Genomic DNA, 22,750 nt, shown 5'->3' on the forward strand with positions numbered 1-22,750 from the left:
TGGAATACAAGTAATGTTCTCTTTCTTGATCCAAGAGCATATTATATGGATATGTTCACTTTGTGAAAACTCATCAAGCTTAAGATGTGTTGACTTTTATATATATATATATATATATATATATATATATATATATATATAATATATATGCGCTAATAAAAAATTTAAAAGAAAAAAAAGAAGCTAGATACAAAGTGTTAAGACTGGCAAGGAGCCTACCTCACTCTTTTAAAGCTAAGTTCACTTCTCTGGTCCAAATGAACCAAGGATGTGAAAAAATGTGAAAATATGATTACCAAAATACTGTTGTTAATCTGTAAGATCTTTGTTTTTTTTTTTAATTTTTTTAAATGTTTTTTATTTATTTTTGATACAGAGAGAGACAGAGCATGAAAGGGGGAGGGTCAGAAAGAGGGAGATACAGAATCGGAAGCAGGCTCCAGGCTCTGAGCTAGCCGTCAGCACAGAGCCCAACGCGGGGCTCGAACCCACGAACGTGAGATCTGACCTGAGCCGAAGCCAGAGGCTTAACCGACTGAGCCACCCAGGTGCCCCAATCTGTAAGATCTTTGAAGAAGCTATGGAGTTGAAAGAACACTGTATATAACAAGCGTTTTTCAACTTAAAGACTGGAGGGGTAGGGGTTGCAAAGAATGAATTTCAGGAACTATATACTAAATATTTATGAGCATAAAACACTGATGTTGGGTAAAAATTCAAGACCCAAAATGGGTATTAAATAAATACTTATTAAGTAAATAAATGCACAGATCTAGTTAGTTTTAGTGACTGGGAAAGTGTTACTCTCAGAATCAAGACCTTCCTTTTCTCTAAAACTGAAAAATTTCAAGATGATAATTTTAATTTAGGAATTTCAAGAGTGAATTAAGATCAAGAAAAGGATCTAACCTATGAAAAAGATTTGGAAATAAGTTTCAAAATCTATTTTTTTAAACACACACATAATATAGAGAACTAGTTATATGTATTTTCTTTTTTTCAAGTTTTTATTTTATTTATTTATTTTGAGACACAGAGACAGCGCAAGAGGGCGAGGGGCAGAAAGAGGAAGAAAGAGGGAATCTTAAGCAGGCTCCACACTGTCAGCACAGAGCCCAATGTGGGGCTCAAACTGATGTACTATGAGATCATGACCTGAGCCAAAATCAAGAGTTGAATGCTTAACCGACTGAGCTACCCAGGTGCCCAATTATGTGTATTTTCTTTTTTTTTTAATGTTTTTTAATGTTTTATTTATTTTTTTTTTGAGAGACAGAGTGAGACAGCAAGAGCAGGGGAGGGTCAGAGAGAGAAGGAGGTACAGAATCTGAAGCAGGCTCCAGGCTCTTGAGCTAGCTGTCAGCACAGAACCCAACGTGGGCCTGAACCCACAAACTGTGAGATCATGAGCCAAAGTTAGACGCTCAACCAACGGAGCCACCCAGGTCCCCCATGTGTATTTTCTTGATTGGCAACTGAAATATTTGCTTCAAATAAAATGTGCTTGCATGACAAAATAATCTCATAAAGATAATTCTGAAGTTCTCAAAAGAAAATAATAGATGAAAATACAATACAGTTTAACAGCAGTTGCATTTAATTGGTAAGATATAAGGTTATTTTGCTTTTTTTCCTAAAGAATCTTTAACAAGTATGTATAACTTTTACATGAAGAAGGTGGACGAATCCTGTCTGGCTCATAGCCCAAAGAAAGAGGATATTAAGGAAAAAACCCAGAAGAGTATCTAAATTTAATCAGATGTGTGAATTTCAATGCTGGCATTAAAGTACTTCACACAGTACATAGTACCTCAACAAATGAAAGCTATTGTGAATATATACCATTATAAACTATTTAATGATGTATTTTTATGCTGTGGTTTAGCGTTGACCACCAATTTGCCACAATATTTTCATTATTCAAGTCATACAGAATTTTAAAATCAGAAAAATCTCCAAATACTTTCTGTTAAATGCAATCATCCTTACCTTTCGCAGTTCAACTGTCACTTCATTTCGGTGTCTTCTCATTGTCTAAAAAGAAAAATAAAGAATATATAAGTACCTAAGTATTGATACTGATAGTAGGTAGATAAGTTAAGGTCTTAGGAATTTAATATTCAAAAGCTTATTAGAAGTAATTCGTTATTAAGGATTAAGAATTGATCAGTTTTAGACTTTGAATGAACTATGGGAGGCTATAAAGCCAAAACTCCTGAGGGTACCTGGGTGGCTCGGTCTGTTAAGGGTCTGACTTCGGCTCAGGTCATATCTCACAGTCTCTGAGTCTGAGCCCTGCATTCGGCTCTGTGCTGACAGCTCAGGGCCTGGACCCTGCTTTGGATTCTGTCTCCCTCTGTCTCTGCCCCTCCTCCACATACACTCTACCTCAAAAGTAAATAAAGACTGAAAAAAAAAAAGCCAAAACTCCTGTCTATTTTACTGGATATCTGTCGGTTAATCTGTTGGTGGGGCTTGGCTGCCTAGAATCCATTCTCCTTTCCTAAATGCACCCAGGTTTCTTTGGGGAATTATATATCCTCTGCTAAGGACCATCCTGATGGAACTACCTATAAAGTATCTCATTCTGTCCTAGTTTTGAATAGGGCAGATGACCAAAACCATGTTAGGAGAACTCTCTCCCTCATAACTTTGAACCCTGAGCAAAGTGGAAAGAAAAAAAGAGAGTAGCACATTAATGTCCAAAAAAAGTATCTGGATAAGATAATGAATAATGCCTATATCCTGGAGTGGCTCTATTCCCAGTTCTCAGGTGTTCCTACTCATTTTATGAACTACCCATATTCTTCCAATAAATTGTTTTTGCTTAAATCAGCCAGAGTTGGTTTTTGATGTTTACAACCAACGAAATCTATCTTAAATGATTCATGTTTTTAAAAAAGTAAAGAACTCCTTGTCCTGGCATTAAAACCACATGTAAAGGAAAATAAATTTGGGATATTTTGTACTAAAGGCAAAGAAGTATCCTTCTTTTTTAAATGTTTGTTTGTTTTGAGAGAGAGAGAGCTCAGACAGAAGGGCAGAGAAAGAGGGAGAGAGAATCCCAAGCAGGCTTCAGGCTGTCAGCCCAGAGGCTGACACGGGCGTTCAATCTCAGGAACTATGAGATCATGACCCGAGACAGAATCAAGAGTTGGAACTGACTGAGCCACCCAGGTGCCCCCAAAGAAGTATCCCTCGAAGTTTACTGAGAGGCTCCGTCAGCCATGTCTTATCAGGAATGACTGAAATGATTAGATATTCCCTCTCCCCTTGACATGTTGATACAATGGATTATTTTATTACATATGTAAGTATGTGAAATCCTTACAGTTTTGGAATAAAGGCTTCATAAAGGTTACATGGTCATGGTATATTATTATTTTAATATATTGCCAGATTCAGTATGCTACTATCTTATTTGATAATTCTTTTGTATAGTATCTCTGTTAAGTTTTCTTAAATTGCAGTGATAAATTCTGTTTTGGGGGAAAAATCCCATGAAAATAAAATTATAAAGTTTGTTAAATATACTGAAATACCGATATAGATATAAACTTATGCTTAAATATAGACATATATTAAATATAAACAAAACTGCCAAACAATATTCAAATTAGTAGCATTCATTTAATGTAATGAAATGATGCACTGATAAAGCTATTATCATTAATTCAACAGTAGACAGACAGAGCCTTGAATCTAATTCTATACTAGGTTTCTGTGTTGTGCCTTTTATACTTTTAAAACACAGACTGCTTCATGTATAAATTCATGAAACAGAATGGTAATAAATGCTGAGCAATCTTTACTAATATTAACTTGATAACTAAACTGTCTTGATTTACTGAAGATTTACTCACTGCTGTTAAAATTTTCCTCCATGAATACTAATCCAATTGTTACTGGAATTGAGAAAAAAATATCTTTTTTTTTAATTGGTTTCAGGAGAATTTAGTGATTCATCACATATATATAATACCCAGTGCTCATCATAACAAGTGCCCTCCTTAATCCTCATCACCAATTTAGCCCTCTTCCCCCTACCCACCTCCCCTCTAGCAACTGTCAGTTTGTTCTCTATAATTAAGAGTCTCTAGGGGCACCTGGGTGGCGCAGTCGGTTAAGTGTCCAACTTTGGCTCAGGTCATAATCTCACAGTCCGTGGGTTCAAGCCCTGTGACGGGCCCTGGCTAACAGCTCAGAGCCTGGAGCCTGCTTCAGATTCTGTGTCTCCCTCTCTCTCTGTCCTTCCCCCACTCACTCTCAGTCTCTGTCTCTCAAAATAAAATAAAGATAAAAAAAAAAAAAAGTATGGTTTGCCTCCCTGTTTTTATCTTATTTTATTAGGAAAAATAATTTTAATTGCAATAACAACTACACTTGCTTATGAACTGTTATGACAGGAACATAACAAAAAAGATTCAGGCAACATATCCCTTACAAAATATGATCAAGTTAATGCTATACTGTAATTCACATCAAAATACTTCAGGATCAGGGTGCGTGGGTGGCTCAGTTGGTTAAGTGTCCGACTTCAGCTCTGGTCATGTCATGGTTTATGCATTCGAGCCCCACATCAAGCTCTGCGCTGACAGTTCAGAGCCTGGAGCCTGCATAAGATTGTCTCCCTGCTCATGCGCGCGTGCGCTCTCTCTTTGTCTCTCTCTCTCAAAAATAAATAAACATAAAAAAAACCCAAAACTTCAGGATCAATAGGAGAAGTGAGTCAACTTCTGAAGTTCCCTAAATTAGGAAGCCATACTTCAGAGTGGGTTAGTTAGCATCTGAAGCACCCATATCAGAAGTTAGCTCCCTGTTAATCAGTGCTTTGAATATCAACATCTGAATTTAGACAATGGTTTCCTAATTAGTATAAAAAAGATACTGGAAATAATTTTTTATTGCTGAAATGGGATTGTTTAAGATATATTGATCGACTAGAAATATTGTGCAGGTGTCTTGATTTTTATCTGTTTGCAGTTTAAGAATCTGGCAAGCCCTGCAGTCTGTCTTCAGAGGGCTGTTGAGTCTAGGCCTCCCTTTGATCCTATATCACTCCCCTTCTAGGAGGATTTTGTCACCTACCCCTGATCAGTTCTTTGTGGTATATGCTTACAGTGGAAGTTTTACTGCAAACTGGTAACTGCCTGCTAATACATGTTCGTGTAAGTGGCAGAATTCTGAGGCTTGTTTTATTGTGACATAACACACTGGTAGTAAAATTTCTAAGGAAAAAACATATATCTCTAATAGTTAAAGGCCTCCTACTCATCCAAAAGAACCATTTGTATGTAAAATAGCCAAATGGCCTTTAGTTCACTTAGCAACAGGTACTGACTACTATGTACACAATAAAAACACCATTGAGTTAGTCATGACTTGTTCTGTTCTCTCAATTACAGCAAAGGGCTCCATCTTGGGCCCTTTCTTTCATTCTTATGAAGTGATTGCATCTACTCTCATGTCTTCAATTACTGTTTGATGACCGCTCTCAAATATCTATCTTTAGTTCAACCCTCTTGCCTGGACTCCAATCTGTAATAATATTATTAACTCACTCAACAAAAAATTACTGAATTCATCTAAAAGGCATCAGGCAACATGCCTGCAACTAGAAGACAAGTATAGAATTTACAGTCTAGTATGGTGGTCAGCAAACTGCAGCCTATGGCCCAAATCTGATGGCTGTCTGGTTTTTGTAGGGCCCAAAAGGAATGGTTTTACACTTTTAAGTGGTTATATCATAAATGATATTAAGTATCCATATAATATCCTTTTTTTATTTAAAAAAATTTTTAATGTTTATTTATTTTTGAGAGAGCGAGGGAGGGGTGGAGAGTGGGAGACACAGAATCTAAAGCAGACTCCATGCTCTGAGCTGTGAGCACAGATCCTGATGCAGGGCTCGAACTCACAAACTGCAAGATCATGACTTAAGCTGAGGTTATTAGATGCTTAACCAACTGAGCCACCCAGGCACCCCATAATATCCTTATTTTTGTCTCTTGGCTCCCAAAACCTAAAATATTTACCATCTGTCCTTTTAAGAAAAGGTTTGCCAACAGTTGGTCTAGAAAAAAACACAGTTTAATAAGCAGTAATACCAATGTGTTAAATGTTAAGATAGGAAGTAAATGAAGTTCTATATCAGGAGACATGACCAGAGAGTCCGGAAAAAAGCTCCCTGAAGAAATAAAATATGTCTGTATGTGTAGACGATGGACTCTTCCAAGGCCTCACATTCAGGATGCTTACAAATATAATAGCTGGTCTGTCTCATCCCTTTACTCTTCACCTTCTCAAAAAAATACGGTCCCCCTAAAAAATCACTCTTCCAAGAATATTCCCAACATTAGGAAAAAGCACCATCATCCAGTTAGAAGAACACCTATCTTGGGAGATCATCCAAGTCTATGCAGTCTCTCACTGTCATCCAACAAGTCACCAAAACAGGATTCAAACCTTCTAGCTCCACTGCCATTTTCCTAGCCTAAGCCACCATCACCTCATCTGGATCACCACAATACCTTGTGTACTTGTGTTGTCCTTCTCTTGAATAAAACTTCTCAATGAAGTTTTTAATCTCCTGCAATCTCCCACCTCACACAAAAAAGGGAAAAAATGTTACCAGTAAAGACAAACCAAAATCCCAAGGACAAAATCTACAAGATTGGGTGACAGGGTATCCCCATGAATTCTCAAATACAAACAGGTTAAATCGCCAACTATAGGACTCACATGCTATCAGCCTATATATGGAAGGAAACACAGCGCAGAAGTAATACAATAGGGTAAATGAAGCACCTGAGGCCAGAAAAACCCCAAATCATAAATCACTAGAGTTTAGAAAGGCAAATTGGGAATAGCTACAAACCTAACAATACATGTATAGAACATACATGTGGAAAGCTACACAACACTGACGAAGGGATTCAAAGATCTAAAGTAATGGAGAGACATATTACATTCATGATTAGTAGACTCAACATGGTAAAGACATCAACTCTCCCCACAATAACATACAGATTTAACCCAGTTCCTCTCAAAATCCCAGTAATATTCTTTGTAGATACAGAAACCAGTATTCTAAAATCTATATAGAAAGGCAAAGTAATATGAAGACGTAAAACAATTCTTACAAAGAAGAAAGTGGGAGAGACTGGTCTATCCAATTTCAAGATTACATAACTACAGTAATAAACACTGTGTGATACTGGTGGATCAATGGAACAGGATAAAAAACAAAAACAAAATAGACCTATACAAATGCTCAAACTGATGTTTAACAAAGGGTAAAAGTAATCCAATAAAGGAAAGACAGACGTTTTAACAAATGGTGCTGGAACAGATAGACACTGCTAGACAAAATGTATGAATCTCAACTTAAGCCTCATATACTGCACAAAAATTAATACAAAATGGGATTATGCTTAAGTGTAAAACTATAAAGCTTTTAAAAGAAAAGCTCTGGGATCTAGAGATAGGCAAAGAGTTCTTAAACTTGACCTTAAAATAAGCATGATGCATAAAGAAATAACTGGCAAACTGAACCTCATCAAAATTTTAAAATGTTGTTCTAAGAAAGCCCCCATGTGAAGGGGATAAAAAGACAAGCTAGAAACTGGAAAAAAAAATATTTGCAAACCACATATCCAATAAAGGACTAACAGCTAGAATATACAGAGAACTCTCAAAGCTAAATAGACAATTAAATTAGAAAATGGGCAAAAGAAATGAAGAGACACTTTATCAAAGAGGATATACAGATGGCCAAGAAGCACAAGAAAACACATTCAATATTACTTGCCATTAGGGAAACACAAATTAAAACCACAATGAGATATTACTATACATCTATCCAAACAGCTAAAATAAACAACTATGACAACACCAAATGTTAGTGAGGATGTGAAAAAAACTCATACGTTGCTAGTGGAATCATAAAATGGTATAGCCATTAGGAAAACAGTTTCTTAAAAAACTGAACACAGCAACTGCACTTCTAGACATTCCTCCCAGAGAAATGAAAACATATTCACAAGAAATCTGTAGACAAATGTTTACAGCAGTCTTATTTCATAAAACCCTAAACCTGGGAACACCCCAGGTATCCTTCATACAGTTTATTTGGAGTTTTTGGTTGCATAGTTTAACCAAACTATGTTATCATGTAGTATTACTAAAGAGTAAAAAGGAATGAACTGTTGAGACAAACAACTTGGACAGATCTCCAGAGAATTATGCTAAGAGAAAAAAAAAAACTAATCCCAGAAAGTTACATACCATATGATTCCATTTATATAACATTCTTGAAGTAACAAAATTACATAAAAGGACAAGAGATTATTGGGTGCCAGGAACTAAGGAGGGGCAGGGATGGGAATGAGGGAGAATAGCTACTAATTGGCAACATGACAGATCCTGGTGACAGAAACGTTTTATATCTTCACTGTGTATATATATATATCAGTATTTTACTATAGTGTTACAAGATGTTATTGCTGGGAGAAACAGGGCACAAGATACGTAGAATTTCTCTGTATTATGTTTTACAATTGCCATGTGAAGCTACAACTATCTCAAAATAATGGTCAGTTTTTAAAAACTTTTTTAAAAAGGACATACTTGACAGAAGATGCTGAGGAAGAGGGGAAGAGGTCACCACAGTGTCAATAATGCACATAACAGGGAACCAATAGGTAATAATAACTTAAAGGGGGGGAGGCTAAATGAAGCTAACCACTGTAACAAACATACAAACACCTACTAGCGTCAGGTGTGTTTGAGAGACTGAAAGAAAGACAGAAATGAGAGAAATGTGGTAAGTGTATTTATCTTAAATAGCATATATCTTTCTTAGTAACAAAATATGTTGGGGTGCCTGGGTGGCTCAGTTGGTTAAGTGTCCAACTCTTGGTGTCAGCTCAGGTCATGATCTCATGGTTTTTTGAATTTGAGCCCCACACTGGGCTCCACATGACATTCTGAAGCCTGCTTGGGATTCTGTGTCTCCCTCTCTCTCTGCCCCTCCCCTACTCACGCTGTCTGTGTTTCTCTCAAAATAAATAAATAAACTTAAAAAAAATAACAAAATACATTACTTCTGGAAGACCTCGGACTTCGAGAGGTCATTTGTTTCATGAAACCGGACCCCAGCTATAAAAGGAAAAATACTTTTTTAATGCATTGCTAAACTCGTGTAAGTTATAAAAAGGAGTAGAGGAATCAGTAAGTTAAACCCATGGGGGAAGTCAAGTCATCAAAGGTAAATGTGTAAAAGGCAAAGTATGAGGCTAATAATCTATTTCACACTGGGAACAGAAATTAAGTCCAGACTCTGATGCACGGTTAGAAAACTAAACTTATTTAGCCAAAATGCTCAAGATGGCCAAAACGGACTGTTTATCAACAAATGCTGGGGCGCCTGGGTGGCTCAGTCGGTTGAGCGTCTGACTTCCGTTCAGGTCATGATCTCATGGTTCGTGGGTTCAAGCCCCGCGTGAGGCTCTGTGCTGACAGCTCAGAGCCTGAAGCCTGCTTCAGATTCTGTGTCTCCCTCTCTCTGACCCTCCCTTGCTCACCCTCTCTCTATCTCAAAAATAAATTTAAAAAATTTAAATAAAAATGCAAACCGTCTCTGCTGAAAAGCAGTTCCATCAGGTTCTCAGGATTAAGTAAGTCACCAAATATGTAAGAAAATAAATCACTTTAAACCAGAGAACAATTAAAAATAAAGGCCTACCCTCCTTGAATCAGAATACTAGAACTAAAGTGTGACATATAAAATAACTATAGCAAATATTCAAGGAACAGAAGAATGAAATTTAAAATTATCAGTAAGCCAGAAGACGTTATCAGAAATGACCAGATTTGAAAAAAAAAAAGAACAGAATTTCGAGATAAGAAAAATAATTGTTGAAATATAGTATGTTAACCAAAATTAAGTTCTCAACAAATGGGTTTTAGAGTAGATCTGATAGAGTTTACCAAAGATTCAGTGACCTGTAAAGCAGGTCAGAAAAAATGATCAATTATGAAATATAAGAAGCACAAATTTTATAATTACAGAAAAAAGGGTAAGAAACATAGAGGATATAGTAAAAAGTTACAAAACAATGTTTATTTGGGTTCCACAAAGATAAGAGGCATTGTGCAGAATATCTGAAGAAATACTGGCTGAGAACTTCCCAGAATTGATGAAAAACACTGAACCACACATTTAAGAAGCCAAACTCTAAGCAGGAAAATAAAAAGAGAGAGAGCACAAGCAGGGGAGGGGACGGGCAGAAAGCGAGAGAGACACAGAAGCTGAAGACAGGCCCAGTCTCTGAGCTGTCAGCACAGAGCCCAACGCAGGATTCCAACTCAAGAATCACGAGATCATGACCTGAGCTGAAGTCTATCGCTTAACTGACTGAGCCACCAAGGCGCCCTAAAGCAAGAAAATAAAAAGAAATCACAATAAAACTGCAGGACACAAAAGGAAAAAATAAAAAGTAAAGAAATCCTGAAAACAGCCAGAGAAAAACAAAAAGAAAAGCTAAGAAATCCTGAAAACAGCCAGAGAAAAACAGACTGTCTTTAAAACACAACAGACTGAAAACTGATTTAAAATTTTTTCTATTGATTTTATTTGCCACAGGTGGGCCCTTTATATTAATGGTTATATTTTATATGTGTGTAACTTTACTATGAAATTGTAAAGTAGTTTTTAATTTTCACTTTTTAAACAGCATATCCCCATATTTTTCCTTCCAAAGCTTTTCAGTCATAGGAACAACTTCAGAATCACTTTAATAAAATACACTCAATGGTTTTGGTTTTGACTATATGAATAATTGTCACTTTACTAAAATTTTGCTTTGTCAAAACACAGGCCCTGTAGAGCATATTGTTCACATGCAATTTCAGGTGGTCCTAGGGACATGAAAACCCGAAGTTGGCATGCCTTGCTGGCTCAGTCAGTGGGGTGTGTAGCACTTGATCTTGGGGTTCTGAGTTCAAGCCCCACATTGAGCATGGAGATTATTTAAAAATAAAATCTTAAATTAAAAAAAGAAGAAGGCTATGTCAACCCCAGGTTAAGAATATATAATAAATAAATATTTGATGTGGGAAACAAAGGCAAAAAAAAATCTAATTTCCTTGCTACTTACAGCTCATCGACAAGTCCTTGAAACAGGCAGAGTGACATTCCTCTAGGAACTCAACTGCCTCAATGTTAATACTTTGCTAAGGGCAAAAGGCAATCTTAGCTTAACATTATCCCAAGCTCCAGGACCCTGCATGTCTACCTTAACATGTAAAAATTCCTTTGGAAACTTCCTTTATCTCTACCCTCTGAATACATATTAGCAATCATCCTCCAAATATATGGCCCACTAATACACATCTGAAGGGTCTCATTACTGAGTTTTTACTGAACAGTAATAAATGACCTTTTCCTAACAATAGCTAACCCCTTCAAGGTCCTGGAAACCTTGCTTCCAAATTCCTTAGAGACTTAACGCTATGTCAAAACCCCTCCCAACTTGAAAGTATATAATCAGTCATCCCTCACAACCCCAGTGCAGCTCTTTCTGTCCATGGGTCTTCTCTCTGTGCTTTAATAAAACCACCTCTTTGCACAAAGATGTTCTTGACTATTTGCTTTGAACCCAAACCTTTCCACATCAATCATTTCAGAAAAGAGCAGGATTTGGGGTGTTGGATGTGCTCTGATTGAGGGGAAGTTTGCACAACTGTAAAAATTTTTTAACAAACTTTACACTAACAAGCGAATTGTATGATATATAAACAATGCCTCAATAAACTTGATTTTTTTAACCCTCTGTGATATGGATATTTGTATATTGTTCTTTGAGCTACAAACCCTGTTTTTCTAAGCACACCAACTGAAGCAAATATATATTATACTTGGCGAGAAGGAGATAAGGATACAAAATTGCCTTCTTAAGAGGGGATGGAGCTGGAAAACTAGAAAACTATAGTTCTGGAACAAAAAGCAAGCAAACAAAAAGCCCAAAAAGCAAAACCAAAACAAAGCCTAAAGATTTTGTGCTGATACTCTCTGAGACTGCCACCAACTGTGCATCCATGTTTCAAGGAATATATGACAAAACTGGCTTCTGAAAAGCAATGGAAACCACAGGTAGCAAAATGGTATCTTCCATGTGCTGAAGGAACATTAACCTCAAACCCAAATTCTAATAAAGAAGGAATAAAAGAATTAAAATACCACCACTTTACAAGAGTTAATAAATTAATGGATTCAGGCAATGATTATCAATCTTACTAATATCATAACAAGAGGTAACATGACATTATATATTGTTTAATAGAAATATATAATACCCAAGAAACTGAAACACCATCTCATGGGAAGGAAGATTTGTAAATCATATTACTTGACATGGGATTTTTATCTAGGATATATAATAGACTCTCTTGATCAATAAGAAGAGGATATATCATAGACTCAATTCGATAAGACAATAAAATTTTTTAAATGGGCAAAGCATCTGAATACAGTTATTCAAAAATGATAAACAAATGGTTAATAATAAGCATATGAAAAGATGCTCAACATAATTAGCCATCAAGGAAATGCAAATCAAAAATACAATGAAGGGGTTGCTTGGATGGCTCAACTAGTTGAGTGTCCCACTCTTGATTTTGGCTTAGGTCCTAATTCCAGGGTCCTGGGATTAAGGCCTGCTTCAGGTTCCATGCTGGCCGTGGAGCCTGCTTAAGATTCTCATTCTCTCTCTCTCTCTCTCTCTCTCTCTCTCTCTCTCTCTCTCTTTCTCTCCCCGCCCCCCCCTTCTTCCCCTACTCACCTGTTCATGTGCTTGCACTATCTCTTGCTCTCACTCTCACTCTCAAAACAAAAACTACAAGGAAACACTCCCTAGGATGAATAAAAATTAAATTTTTTTTATGTCTTTTATTTTTGAGAGACAGAGAGAGACAGTGTGAGCAGGGGAGGCTCAGAGAGAGAGACACACAAGAATCTGAAGCAGGCTGCAGGCTGTGGGCTAGCTGTCAGCACAGAGCCCGATGCGGGGCTTGAACCCATGAACCATGAGATCATGACCTGAGCAGAAGCCGGACGCTCAACCGACTGAGCCATCCAGGCACCCCTAGGATGAATAAAAATTTAAAAAGCCAGATAAGTACCGGTTGGAACTCTCACACCCTGCTGGTGAGACTGTATAATGGCATAGCCACTCCGGAAAACAGTTTGGCAGGTCCTCAAAAGGTTAAACATCATATTATCATATGATCCAGCAAATCTTTTTTTTTTTTTTTTTTAGTGTTTTATTTTATTTTTGAGACAGAGAGAGGCAGAGCATGAGCGGGGAGGGGCAGAGAGAGAGGGAGACACAGAATCTGAAGCAGGCTCCAGGCTCCGAGCTGTCAGCACAGAGCCTGACGCGGGGCTCGAACACACTAATGTGCGATCATGACCTGAGCCGAAGCCGGACACTCAACCGACTGAGCCACTCAGGTGCCCCTGATCCAGCAATTCTATTCCTAGGCAAATACCCAAGAGATATGAAAACATATTTCTGCACAAAAACTTGTATATGAATGCCCAGTGCAATGCTATCCACAATAGCCAAAAAGTATAAACAACCTAAACCTTCATCAACTGGTGAATGGATAAATACAATGTGATATATCCATACAACGGAATACCACTGAGTAATAAAAAGGAAGGAAACACTAACACATACTTAATACCATGCAAGAACCTTGAAAACATTATGCTAAGTGAAAGAAGCCAGTCACAAAAAACCACGGACTATGTATTATATGGTTCAATTTATATGAATGTCCTGAACAGGCACATCTATGGAGACAGAAAGTAGATTCATTGTTGCTTACATCTGGGGAAGGGGGTTGTTTGGAAAAGATAGGGAAATGGAAAGTGACTACTAAAGGGCGTAACATTTATTTTTGTGGTAAAAACATTCTTTTTCTTAAATGTTTATTTATTTTTGAGAAAAAGAGAGTAGGAGGGGCAGAGGGAAAAGGGGACAGAGGATCCAAAATGGTCTCTGTGCTGACAATAGAGAGCCCAATGCAGGGCTCGAACTCATGAACTGTGAGATCATGACCTGAGCTGAAGTCAGATGCATAACCGACTGAGCCACCCAGACACCTCAAAATTATTCTATAATTGAGTGTGGACGGCATGCCTGGCTCACTCAGTCAGTGGAGGGTGTGATTCTAGATCTTGGAGTTGTGAGTTTGAGCCCTACATTGGGTGTAGAGAGTACTTAATAATTAAAAAAAAAACCCAACTTTATAAATAAATAAATGAAGTTGACTGTGGTTATAGTTGTGCAACTCTATGAATACACTAAAAACCACTGAGTACACTTGAAATGAGTGAAATGTACAGCACATGAAAATGTATGTGAATTATATGTCCATAAATGTTTTTTTAAATATATGATACTATTTATGAATCAGTCTTAGCAAATAAGCAAACAAAAACCATATTGGACCCCTGTACAATACAGAGAACAGAAAGATATACTACACACCACTGGGATGCAACCAGCCAAATAACAGAATAACTCCATTCATTTCTCTAGCAACTGGCAACAAGGCAAAAAAGGGGGAGGAGTGGTGTGGGAAATAGAGTAGAAGCCTACAGACATATCACCCAATCACAATAAATGAACCTTATGTGACTGCTAATCCAATAAGCTTTGTGTTTCATACACACATGCACATGCATATGTTACACATAAAAGACAACTGGGGGAATTCTAACATTGACTGGATCTTTAATGGTAAATTAGTATTAATCATGTTTTTTTGTGGTAATTTTAAAAACAGACAACTTTTAAAGGTATATAACAAAGTATATACACATTAAAGAGGAAAATTAAATTCACCAATAGAAAAGAGCCCTGAGGGGTGCCTGGGTGGCTCATGTCAGCTAAGCATCTGACTCTTGGTTTTGGCTCAGGTCATGATCTCATGGTTCCTGGGTTCAAGCCCCGCACTGGGCTCCATGTTCTCTTCCTCTAGGTCCCTCCCCTGCTCGTGTTCTGTCTTTCACAAAATAAATAAACTTAAAAAAAGAAAGAGCCTCCAATAAACCCAAACATATATAGGAACTTGATTATGATAGAGATGGCACTGCAGACCACTGGGAAAACCAGACTATTCAGTAAATGGTGTTGAGCCAAATAATTATCCTTTTGGGGGGAAAAATGACACTGGATATCAACTATATCACTATATAGAAAAATCAATTCCAGATGGTTTCAATTCTTATAAAAGCAACACTTTAAATTTTTTTTCTTTTATAGTTTATTGTCAAGTGGTTTCCATGTAACACCAGTGCTCATCCACACAAGTGCCCCTCTCCATGCCCATCATCCCCCCATCAGCTCCATCAGCCCTCAGTTTGTTCTTAGTATTCAAGAATCTTTCATGGTTTGCCTCCCTCCCTCTTCCCAACTATTTTTCACCCTTCCCCTCCCCCACGGTCCTCTGTTAAGTTTCTCCTGTTATACTTATGAGTGAAAACATATGGTATCTGTCCTTCTCTGCCGGACTTATTTCACTTAGCATGACACCCTCGAGTTCCATCCACGTAAAGCAACACTTTAAATTTTTAAAGAAATCTGAGTGGAGAAAAATTTCTTAAGGAGAATATAAGAAATGCTTAAACCAAAAGAACAACTCCATTAAAACTCTGAATTTCTGTTTTGTTTTGTTTTTTAAAGAATCCACATAGAACGTGAAAAGACAAGCCAAACTAGAAGGATACCCGAAGCATGTACGGTGAAAAATAAATACCCAGAATATATAAAGTATTCACACATCAGTAAGAAAACAGAAAAAAATTAGAGAAAGACAAAAAAAAAAACATTTCATAAAAGAAAATCATAGCCAATATGAAAAGATAGTCAACCTCAGGGCACCTGGGTGGCTCAGTAAGTCAAGTGTCTTGATTTTGACCCAGGTCATGATCTCACAGTTTGTCAGTTTGAGCCCCCCATCAGTCTCTGCAGTGACAGCAAGGACCCTACCTGAAATTTTCTGCTGCCTTCTCTGCCTGCTCCCCCCTCTGCTCTGTTTCTCTCAAAAATAAATAAACATTAACAGAAAGAAAAGAATCATCTTTAAAAAAAGATAGTCAACCTCATTAGTTAAAATGCAAACTTAGATCATAATGAGATACCATCTTGCTCTTAAGACTGCCAACCTTTAGGGGCACCTGGGTGGCTCAGTTGATTAAGCATCCGATTTCAGTTCAAGTCATGATCTTGCAGTTTGTGAGTTCGAGCCCAGCATCAAGCTCTTTGCTGTCGGCTCAGGGCCTGGAGCCTGCTTCAGATTCTGTCTCTCTCTCTGCCCCGACCCTCTCAAACATGCATGCTCGCTCGCTCAGGCACGTTCTCTCTCTCTCTAAAATAAACATTAAAAAATTTTTTAAATATTTTTTTATGTTTTATTTATTTTTGAGAGAGAGAGAGAGAGAGGGAGGGAGAGAGAGAGAGACAGGATGAGCTGGGGAGGGTCAAAGAGAGAGGGAGACACAGAATCTGAAGACAGGCTCCAGCTGTCAGCACAGAGCCTGACGCGGGGCTGGAACCCATGAATGTGAGATCATGACCTGAGCCGAAGCCGGACACTCAACCAACTGAGCCACCCAGGTGCCCCAAAAGATGTTTTTAATTAAAAAAAATTTTTTTTAAAGGCTGCCAATCAGGCGCTCCTGATGTTTATTTTTGAGAAAGAGACAGAGAGTGTGTGAGCAGAGGAGGGGCAGAGAGAGAGGAAAACAAAGGCTCCAGGCTCTGAGCTGTCAGCACAGAGCCTGATGTGGGTCTTGAAATCACGAACCACAAGATCATGACCTGAGCTGAACTCCGTCATTCAACCAACTGAACCACCCACATGCCCTTATTGCTTCAAAATTTGTATGTCAGAGGCGCTTGGGTGGCTCAGTCAGTTAAGCATCCAACTTCAGATAAGGTCATGATCTTGCAGTTTGTGGCTTCAAGTCCCACATCAGGCTCTGTGCTGACAGCTCAGAGCTTCCAGCCTGCTTCAGATTCTGTGTCTCCCTCACTCTCTGCCCCTCCCCCACTCACACTGTCTCTCTAAAATAAATAGACATTTTATTTATTTTTTTAAATTTTTTTTAATGTTTTATTTATTTTTGATACAGAGAGAGACAAAGCACGAGAGGGGGAGGGGCAGAGAGAGAAGGAGACACAGAACCAGAAGCAGGCTCCAGGCTCTGAGCCAGCTGCCAGCACAGAGCCCGACGCGGGGCTCGAACTCACAAACGTGAGTCGGAGGCTTAACCGACTGAGCCACCCAGGAGCCCCTAAATAGACATTTTTTAAAAATTAAAAAAAAACAAAATTTGTATGTCTATTACCTATTTTTTCATATCAAATATTACATATTAAATGTTTAAAGAAAATAATACTGATGTACACCATTTTGAGTTGTCAACAGTAGTGATCCACTGACATTTTGCCTCCCATCTCTCGTGTCTTGCATCAATATACCAAACTGTAGCCGTGCAAAGTATAAACTAATGCTAATAATTTCCTATCAGATTTCAATTCAAAGAACATGATCCAAAAAAAACAGACAATCTCAATACCACTTCAAACTCTCATTTATCTTCTCATACTACACTTGGCTATAGGTTAGTAGTTCTCAAACTTTAGCCTGTGTCAGAATTAACCTAGCTTGTTAAAACAGACTGTTGGGGGGGCACCTCTGTGGCTCAGTTGGTTAAGCATCCGACTTCAGCTCAGGTCATGATCTCACGGTTCGTGGGTTCAAGCCCCGCGGTGGGCTCTGTGCTGACAGCTCAGAGCCTGGAGCCTGCTTCAGGGATTCTGTGCCTCCCTCTCTCTCTCTGCCCCTCCCTTGTTCGCACTCTGTCTCTCTCTGCCTCAAAAATAAACAAACATTAAAAACAAAACAAAACAAAACAAAACAAAAAGACTGTTGGATTTCATTCCCAGAATTTTTTGAGAAGCAAGTCTAGGTCAAGGGCTAAGCATTTGTTTCAAGCAAGATCCCAGGTTGATGTTACTGATCCAAGAACCACACTATTAAGAAGCACAATTCTAGGGTACAACTCCCAGGTAATACTTACATAAAACATATTTTCATGTACTTTTTCTGACACATTTCTCAGTTGTCACCAATTAGAAAGCTTCAAAAAATTCTACTGAACGATTTTCTTCTAAGGTACTTATAAGTAATGTGAATTCATCAGTGTACACTGAATACATGTATATTTGGCAAATTACATTAGTGCACTGCTGATGGCACCGCATGGTGGTTAGAAACCTCAGCTCAGGAGTCAGCAGTCTACATTTCAATCCTGGTTCCCCTACATGGAAACTTTATGATAGCTTAGGAATGTTACTGTCCTATGTCAGCTTCTTTATCCATAAATTGAAGACAACAATGCCTCAAAGGGTTACTGAGACGAATCCAATTCATGCTGACTGTTTGTGACAGGGGCAGTGCCTGACATAGAAAGCCCTCAATATGTGTTAGCTATCTTCATCACCATTAATAATGCTATCATATTCCACATGTGTCAGAGTCAATGTCTCATCTCACTTCAAGACTGCTTCTACGCAGCTGTGGAAAAGGCATATACCATCTAGCCACATATCCTCCATGTCCGTTCTCATTTCTGTCGCCATCTCCTTTATATTCATTCACTTAAGACTCCGGCAGCTGGCTCAATTTTCCTCCCCCAACCAAGTCCTGACAGCATCCCTGGGGCCTTCAACAACCCTTCAAACAACCCAGTTCAAGAAGCTGATCAGGATAGACTGAGGCTCTTCCTTCTTCCTAAATTTCAATTTCACCGTGACTCAAGACTCTGCAGCAATCCTTTCATCAGGAGCCAACACAGTTCTGCCAGTCCAACTAGGATAAATTTTGGATGTTTAACATTTCATTCAAAAACCATGAAATGCTCAACATTTTAACATGAAATGTAAATATGAATTTTAAACACTATGTACAGTGTTCTCTAATTTGAGGAATCTCCGATTCTAGCAGCAACACTCTCCCGAGATCCACTTAAGGCATTAAACAATTGCCCATTAATTAGCCATTCAACAGATTGACCTAGATCCACAAAGATTACCTTAATCCCTTAACTCCTTGAATTTCTCCCAATTGATCAACCCCCTCTTGTTTTTGCTTCCTTCTTACATACTTTATACTTTATTGTCCCGGCAAAAAGCTAACCTTGGGTCACTTCAATTTTCAGTCTAAAAGCTGGGCTGCTAAGTGCTGTAAGAGGTAACCAAAAAAAAAAAAAAAAAGGCTCAACCTCCCTCCATTATGGATATTACCAATTCTAGGTCTCTAATCTCAACTAAGATCTCTATGCTTGCTATTTGGAAATCTTTCCAGGGTGCTTTAGTTAGATTTTGTACCAAAGGTTACTGCTTTCAAACCCCCTTCTCTATATCCTTTCTTTTAACAGAAGACCAGACCTCCTATTTAAGAAATCAACAGATAGTAGCAATTCCCTCAAATCTCCTCTCCAGTGCCATCCCCAATAACCTGCATACTCCCACATCCTCTTCTTTCATCCTGACACAAATGACAGAGCAAGAGGTGTCTGTCTTTGCTCTCATCTTAGGGGTCTTGCTTCATCAATTATCTTCTCTCTTCCATGTTTCAACCTCTATTTCCCATCATCATGAGTAACCTCACATCTCTTTCATCTTATGTGTTTTTAAGACTTTCCTGACCCTACATCTTCTACTTCTCAGAGCAAAATTCTTCAAAGAGTGGTCTATACTGTCTTCACTTCCGTTTACTTAGCCCACTCTCAACCAAAGTTCCACTGGCACTGCTACTGCCAAGATGATTCATGGAACACAATCCCTATGTGGCATCCCTGCAGGAAAACTGTTAGCTATTCATTCTCACCCCCTTAACTTGCATACCATCCTCTATGGTCCTCCTCCTCCATTTATCCATGTTGTTCTTCCCTATGTTCTGTTTACAGCCCTGTAGGTCTATTCATGTACTCACTCGACCTAGGATATCACATATATTTCTGTGGCTTCAATTAGTAACTACATATTAACAACTAGTTCATCTGGATTTGTTTCCTTGATGAATTCTGAAACATGCAATAATGAGTAACTTTTCAGTAAGGTTATCAGGAAACATTTATCTTTAAATACAGGTAAATGTTTATGTCTAATATTTAAAATAATAAAGTATATTGTTTTATCTACCTGTATATAGTCTATGTTACAATTAGTCAATATAGTATATCACAGTGGAACAATTACTCTTTTTTTGTTGGTATCATAACAGCTTTGAAATATAATTTACATACCATATAGGTCACCCTTTGAAGTACACAATAGTTTTTAGTACATTCAGGGTTGTGTAACCATCGCCAAAATCAACTTGAGTTATTTTCATTACTACAAAAAGAAACCTTGTATTCTTTAGTAGTCACGCCCCCTCCCACCCTCTACACAACAATTCATCTACTCTTACTCCATAGATTTGCTTCTTCTGAACAATCATATAAATAGAATCATATAGTATGTGTTTTCCGTGACTGATTTCTCCTATTTAACTATGTTGTTTATCCATATTGTTAGCTTTTTAACAGTATTGCATTCTTTTTATTGCTGAATAATATTCCATTATAGAAATATGCCACATATTATTTATATATTCATCAGCTGACAGACATTTGGATTGCTTCTACTTTTTGACTACCATAAATAAGTTTTTATGAGGACATAAGCTTTTACTTCTTTGGGGTACATAACTTGGAATAGAATTAATGGCTCTTTGGTAACTAAATGTTTAACTTTCTGAGAATGCCAAACCATTTTTCCCAAGTGGCTACACCTTTTTACAATCCTACCTACAATGATGAGGTTTCAATTTCCCTATATCCTCACCGACACTTATCTGTTTTTATTATTTAGCCATCCTAGAAGGTTTTATGAAATGGCATCTCCTTGTGGTTTTGACTTGTATTTCCGTATGACCAATGACATTTGCCATTCTCTCATATGCTTATCAGACATTTGCATATCTTCTTTGGAGAAATGTCTACTCCAGTCCATTGTCCACTTTTGAATTGGGTTGTCTTTTTATTATTGAGTTTTAAGAGTCCTTCATATATTCTATCCCTATCTCATGTGATTTGCAAATACTTTCCTCCATCCTGTGGGTTTCTTTTTACTTTCCTGATGGTGTCTTCTGAAACACAAAGATTTTTAATTTTAATGAAGTACAATTTATCCATTTTTATGTGATCACTTGTGCTTTTTTGATGTTTTTGCTAAGACACTACTAACCAAGATCACAAAGACTTGCACCTAGTTTTTTTCCCTCCAGTTTTTAAAGAACTAACTCTTACATGTAAGTCTTATATACATTTTGAGTTAACCTCATAGTGTAAGGTAGAGGTCCAACTTCATCCCTTTGCATGAGGATATCCAGTTCAGTTGTCCCAATACCACTTGTTGAAAAGACTGTTTTTCCTGTTGAATTCCTGTTTTGTTGTTTCCTGTTTGGGCACCCTTGAAAATCAATTTACTATAAATGTAAAGGTTTATATCTGGACTCTCAGTTCTATTCCAATGATCTACCAGTACCACACAATCTTGATTAATGAACCAATACTTTTGACTGATAAACTGTTAAAACAGTACTACTAATATCTGAAGACTTTATTCAAGAATAAGCCAAGAAAGCAGAAAATTACTAAATTACTTAAAAATAAAGTTAAAGAGATTATCCACAACAGCTGATAACCTAAAAAAAAAATCTGTGCAGAACTAAAAAAAATTTTTAAGAGGCTACTCATAAAAAAAAAACAGTAAAATGTGTGATGGGGGCAGGAAGAGAGTATGTAAGGAAGTTTCGCTTCTGAGAAGGAAAGGTAGCCAATACAAATTTCATATGCCAGACTTGAATCATCCCCTCAACTGCAGCTCCCTTTACTTTAAATAAACGGCTGGATGTGCAAATAAGCAGGTTTTGGGCATATTCTGCAAGACCAACAGACTTGGAAATTTAAGCAGCTTAAAATTCTCTCCTGAGCTGAGTCTCTAGAGATCACTCTTGAGAAAACCCCACAAGTCCCTTAATAACATATCCAAAACTGAGCTTATCATTTTTCTCATTGATCATGCTTCACCTATTGCTTTTAATCTCTCTGTAGATAATAGAATCTTTCAAAAGTAGGATATTAAATTACCTCAAAAAATGTTTCTGAGAATTAAATGAGATAAACATTAACAAAAGCAGAGTTTGAATGACAGAGTAGGTAGACTTCAATGTATATTTCCTTTTTCTACAGGTTGTGATCTGTATTTTCAATTCTAAATCCTACTATCTCTGAACACTGGCCTTTTATGGTAGAAAGCCATTAATGACCCCTTGTCTGCACACTGAGAAGAGAACATCTTCCAGGAGGACTGCAGACTGAAAACCGCTCCTTAGCTTTGCACAAGAACCATGAATTCTAGATACATATTCTACCCCACTAAAAGATACTCCACTTTAAAGCAATGTTGGCTGCAATTTGTTTTTCAATCTTTTCTGAGACTTTAAGTATGGGTTACATTGTGTGTGATCATTAGAAGCACCAACTACTCTGCCTCAGAATATTAGAGGAATTTCCCAGAAAAGATGACATTTCCTAAGTGATTTTTTTCTCAAAGATTCATAG

The 22,750-nt window shown here is 37.6% G+C and overlaps 1 protein-coding gene across 1 annotated transcript in view; it reads right to left on the reverse strand.

The window, feature by feature from the left end:
* The window catches only part of KPNA3 (karyopherin subunit alpha 3), a 75,872-nt gene that overhangs the window by 47,713 nt on the left and 5,409 nt on the right, over nt 1–22,750 (reverse strand). Inside the window, exon 2 of the mRNA XM_029936801.1 lies at nt 1,990–2,034. Within this exon, the coding sequence (XP_029792661.1) occupies nt 1,990–2,034 (45 nt within the window). The remainder of the gene's footprint in view (nt 1–1,989; nt 2,035–22,750) is intronic.

Source organism: Suricata suricatta, chromosome 4 (genome assembly GCF_006229205.1).
Source record: "Suricata suricatta isolate VVHF042 chromosome 4, meerkat_22Aug2017_6uvM2_HiC, whole genome shotgun sequence".
Classification (NCBI taxonomy): domain Eukaryota; kingdom Metazoa; phylum Chordata; class Mammalia; order Carnivora; family Herpestidae; genus Suricata; species Suricata suricatta.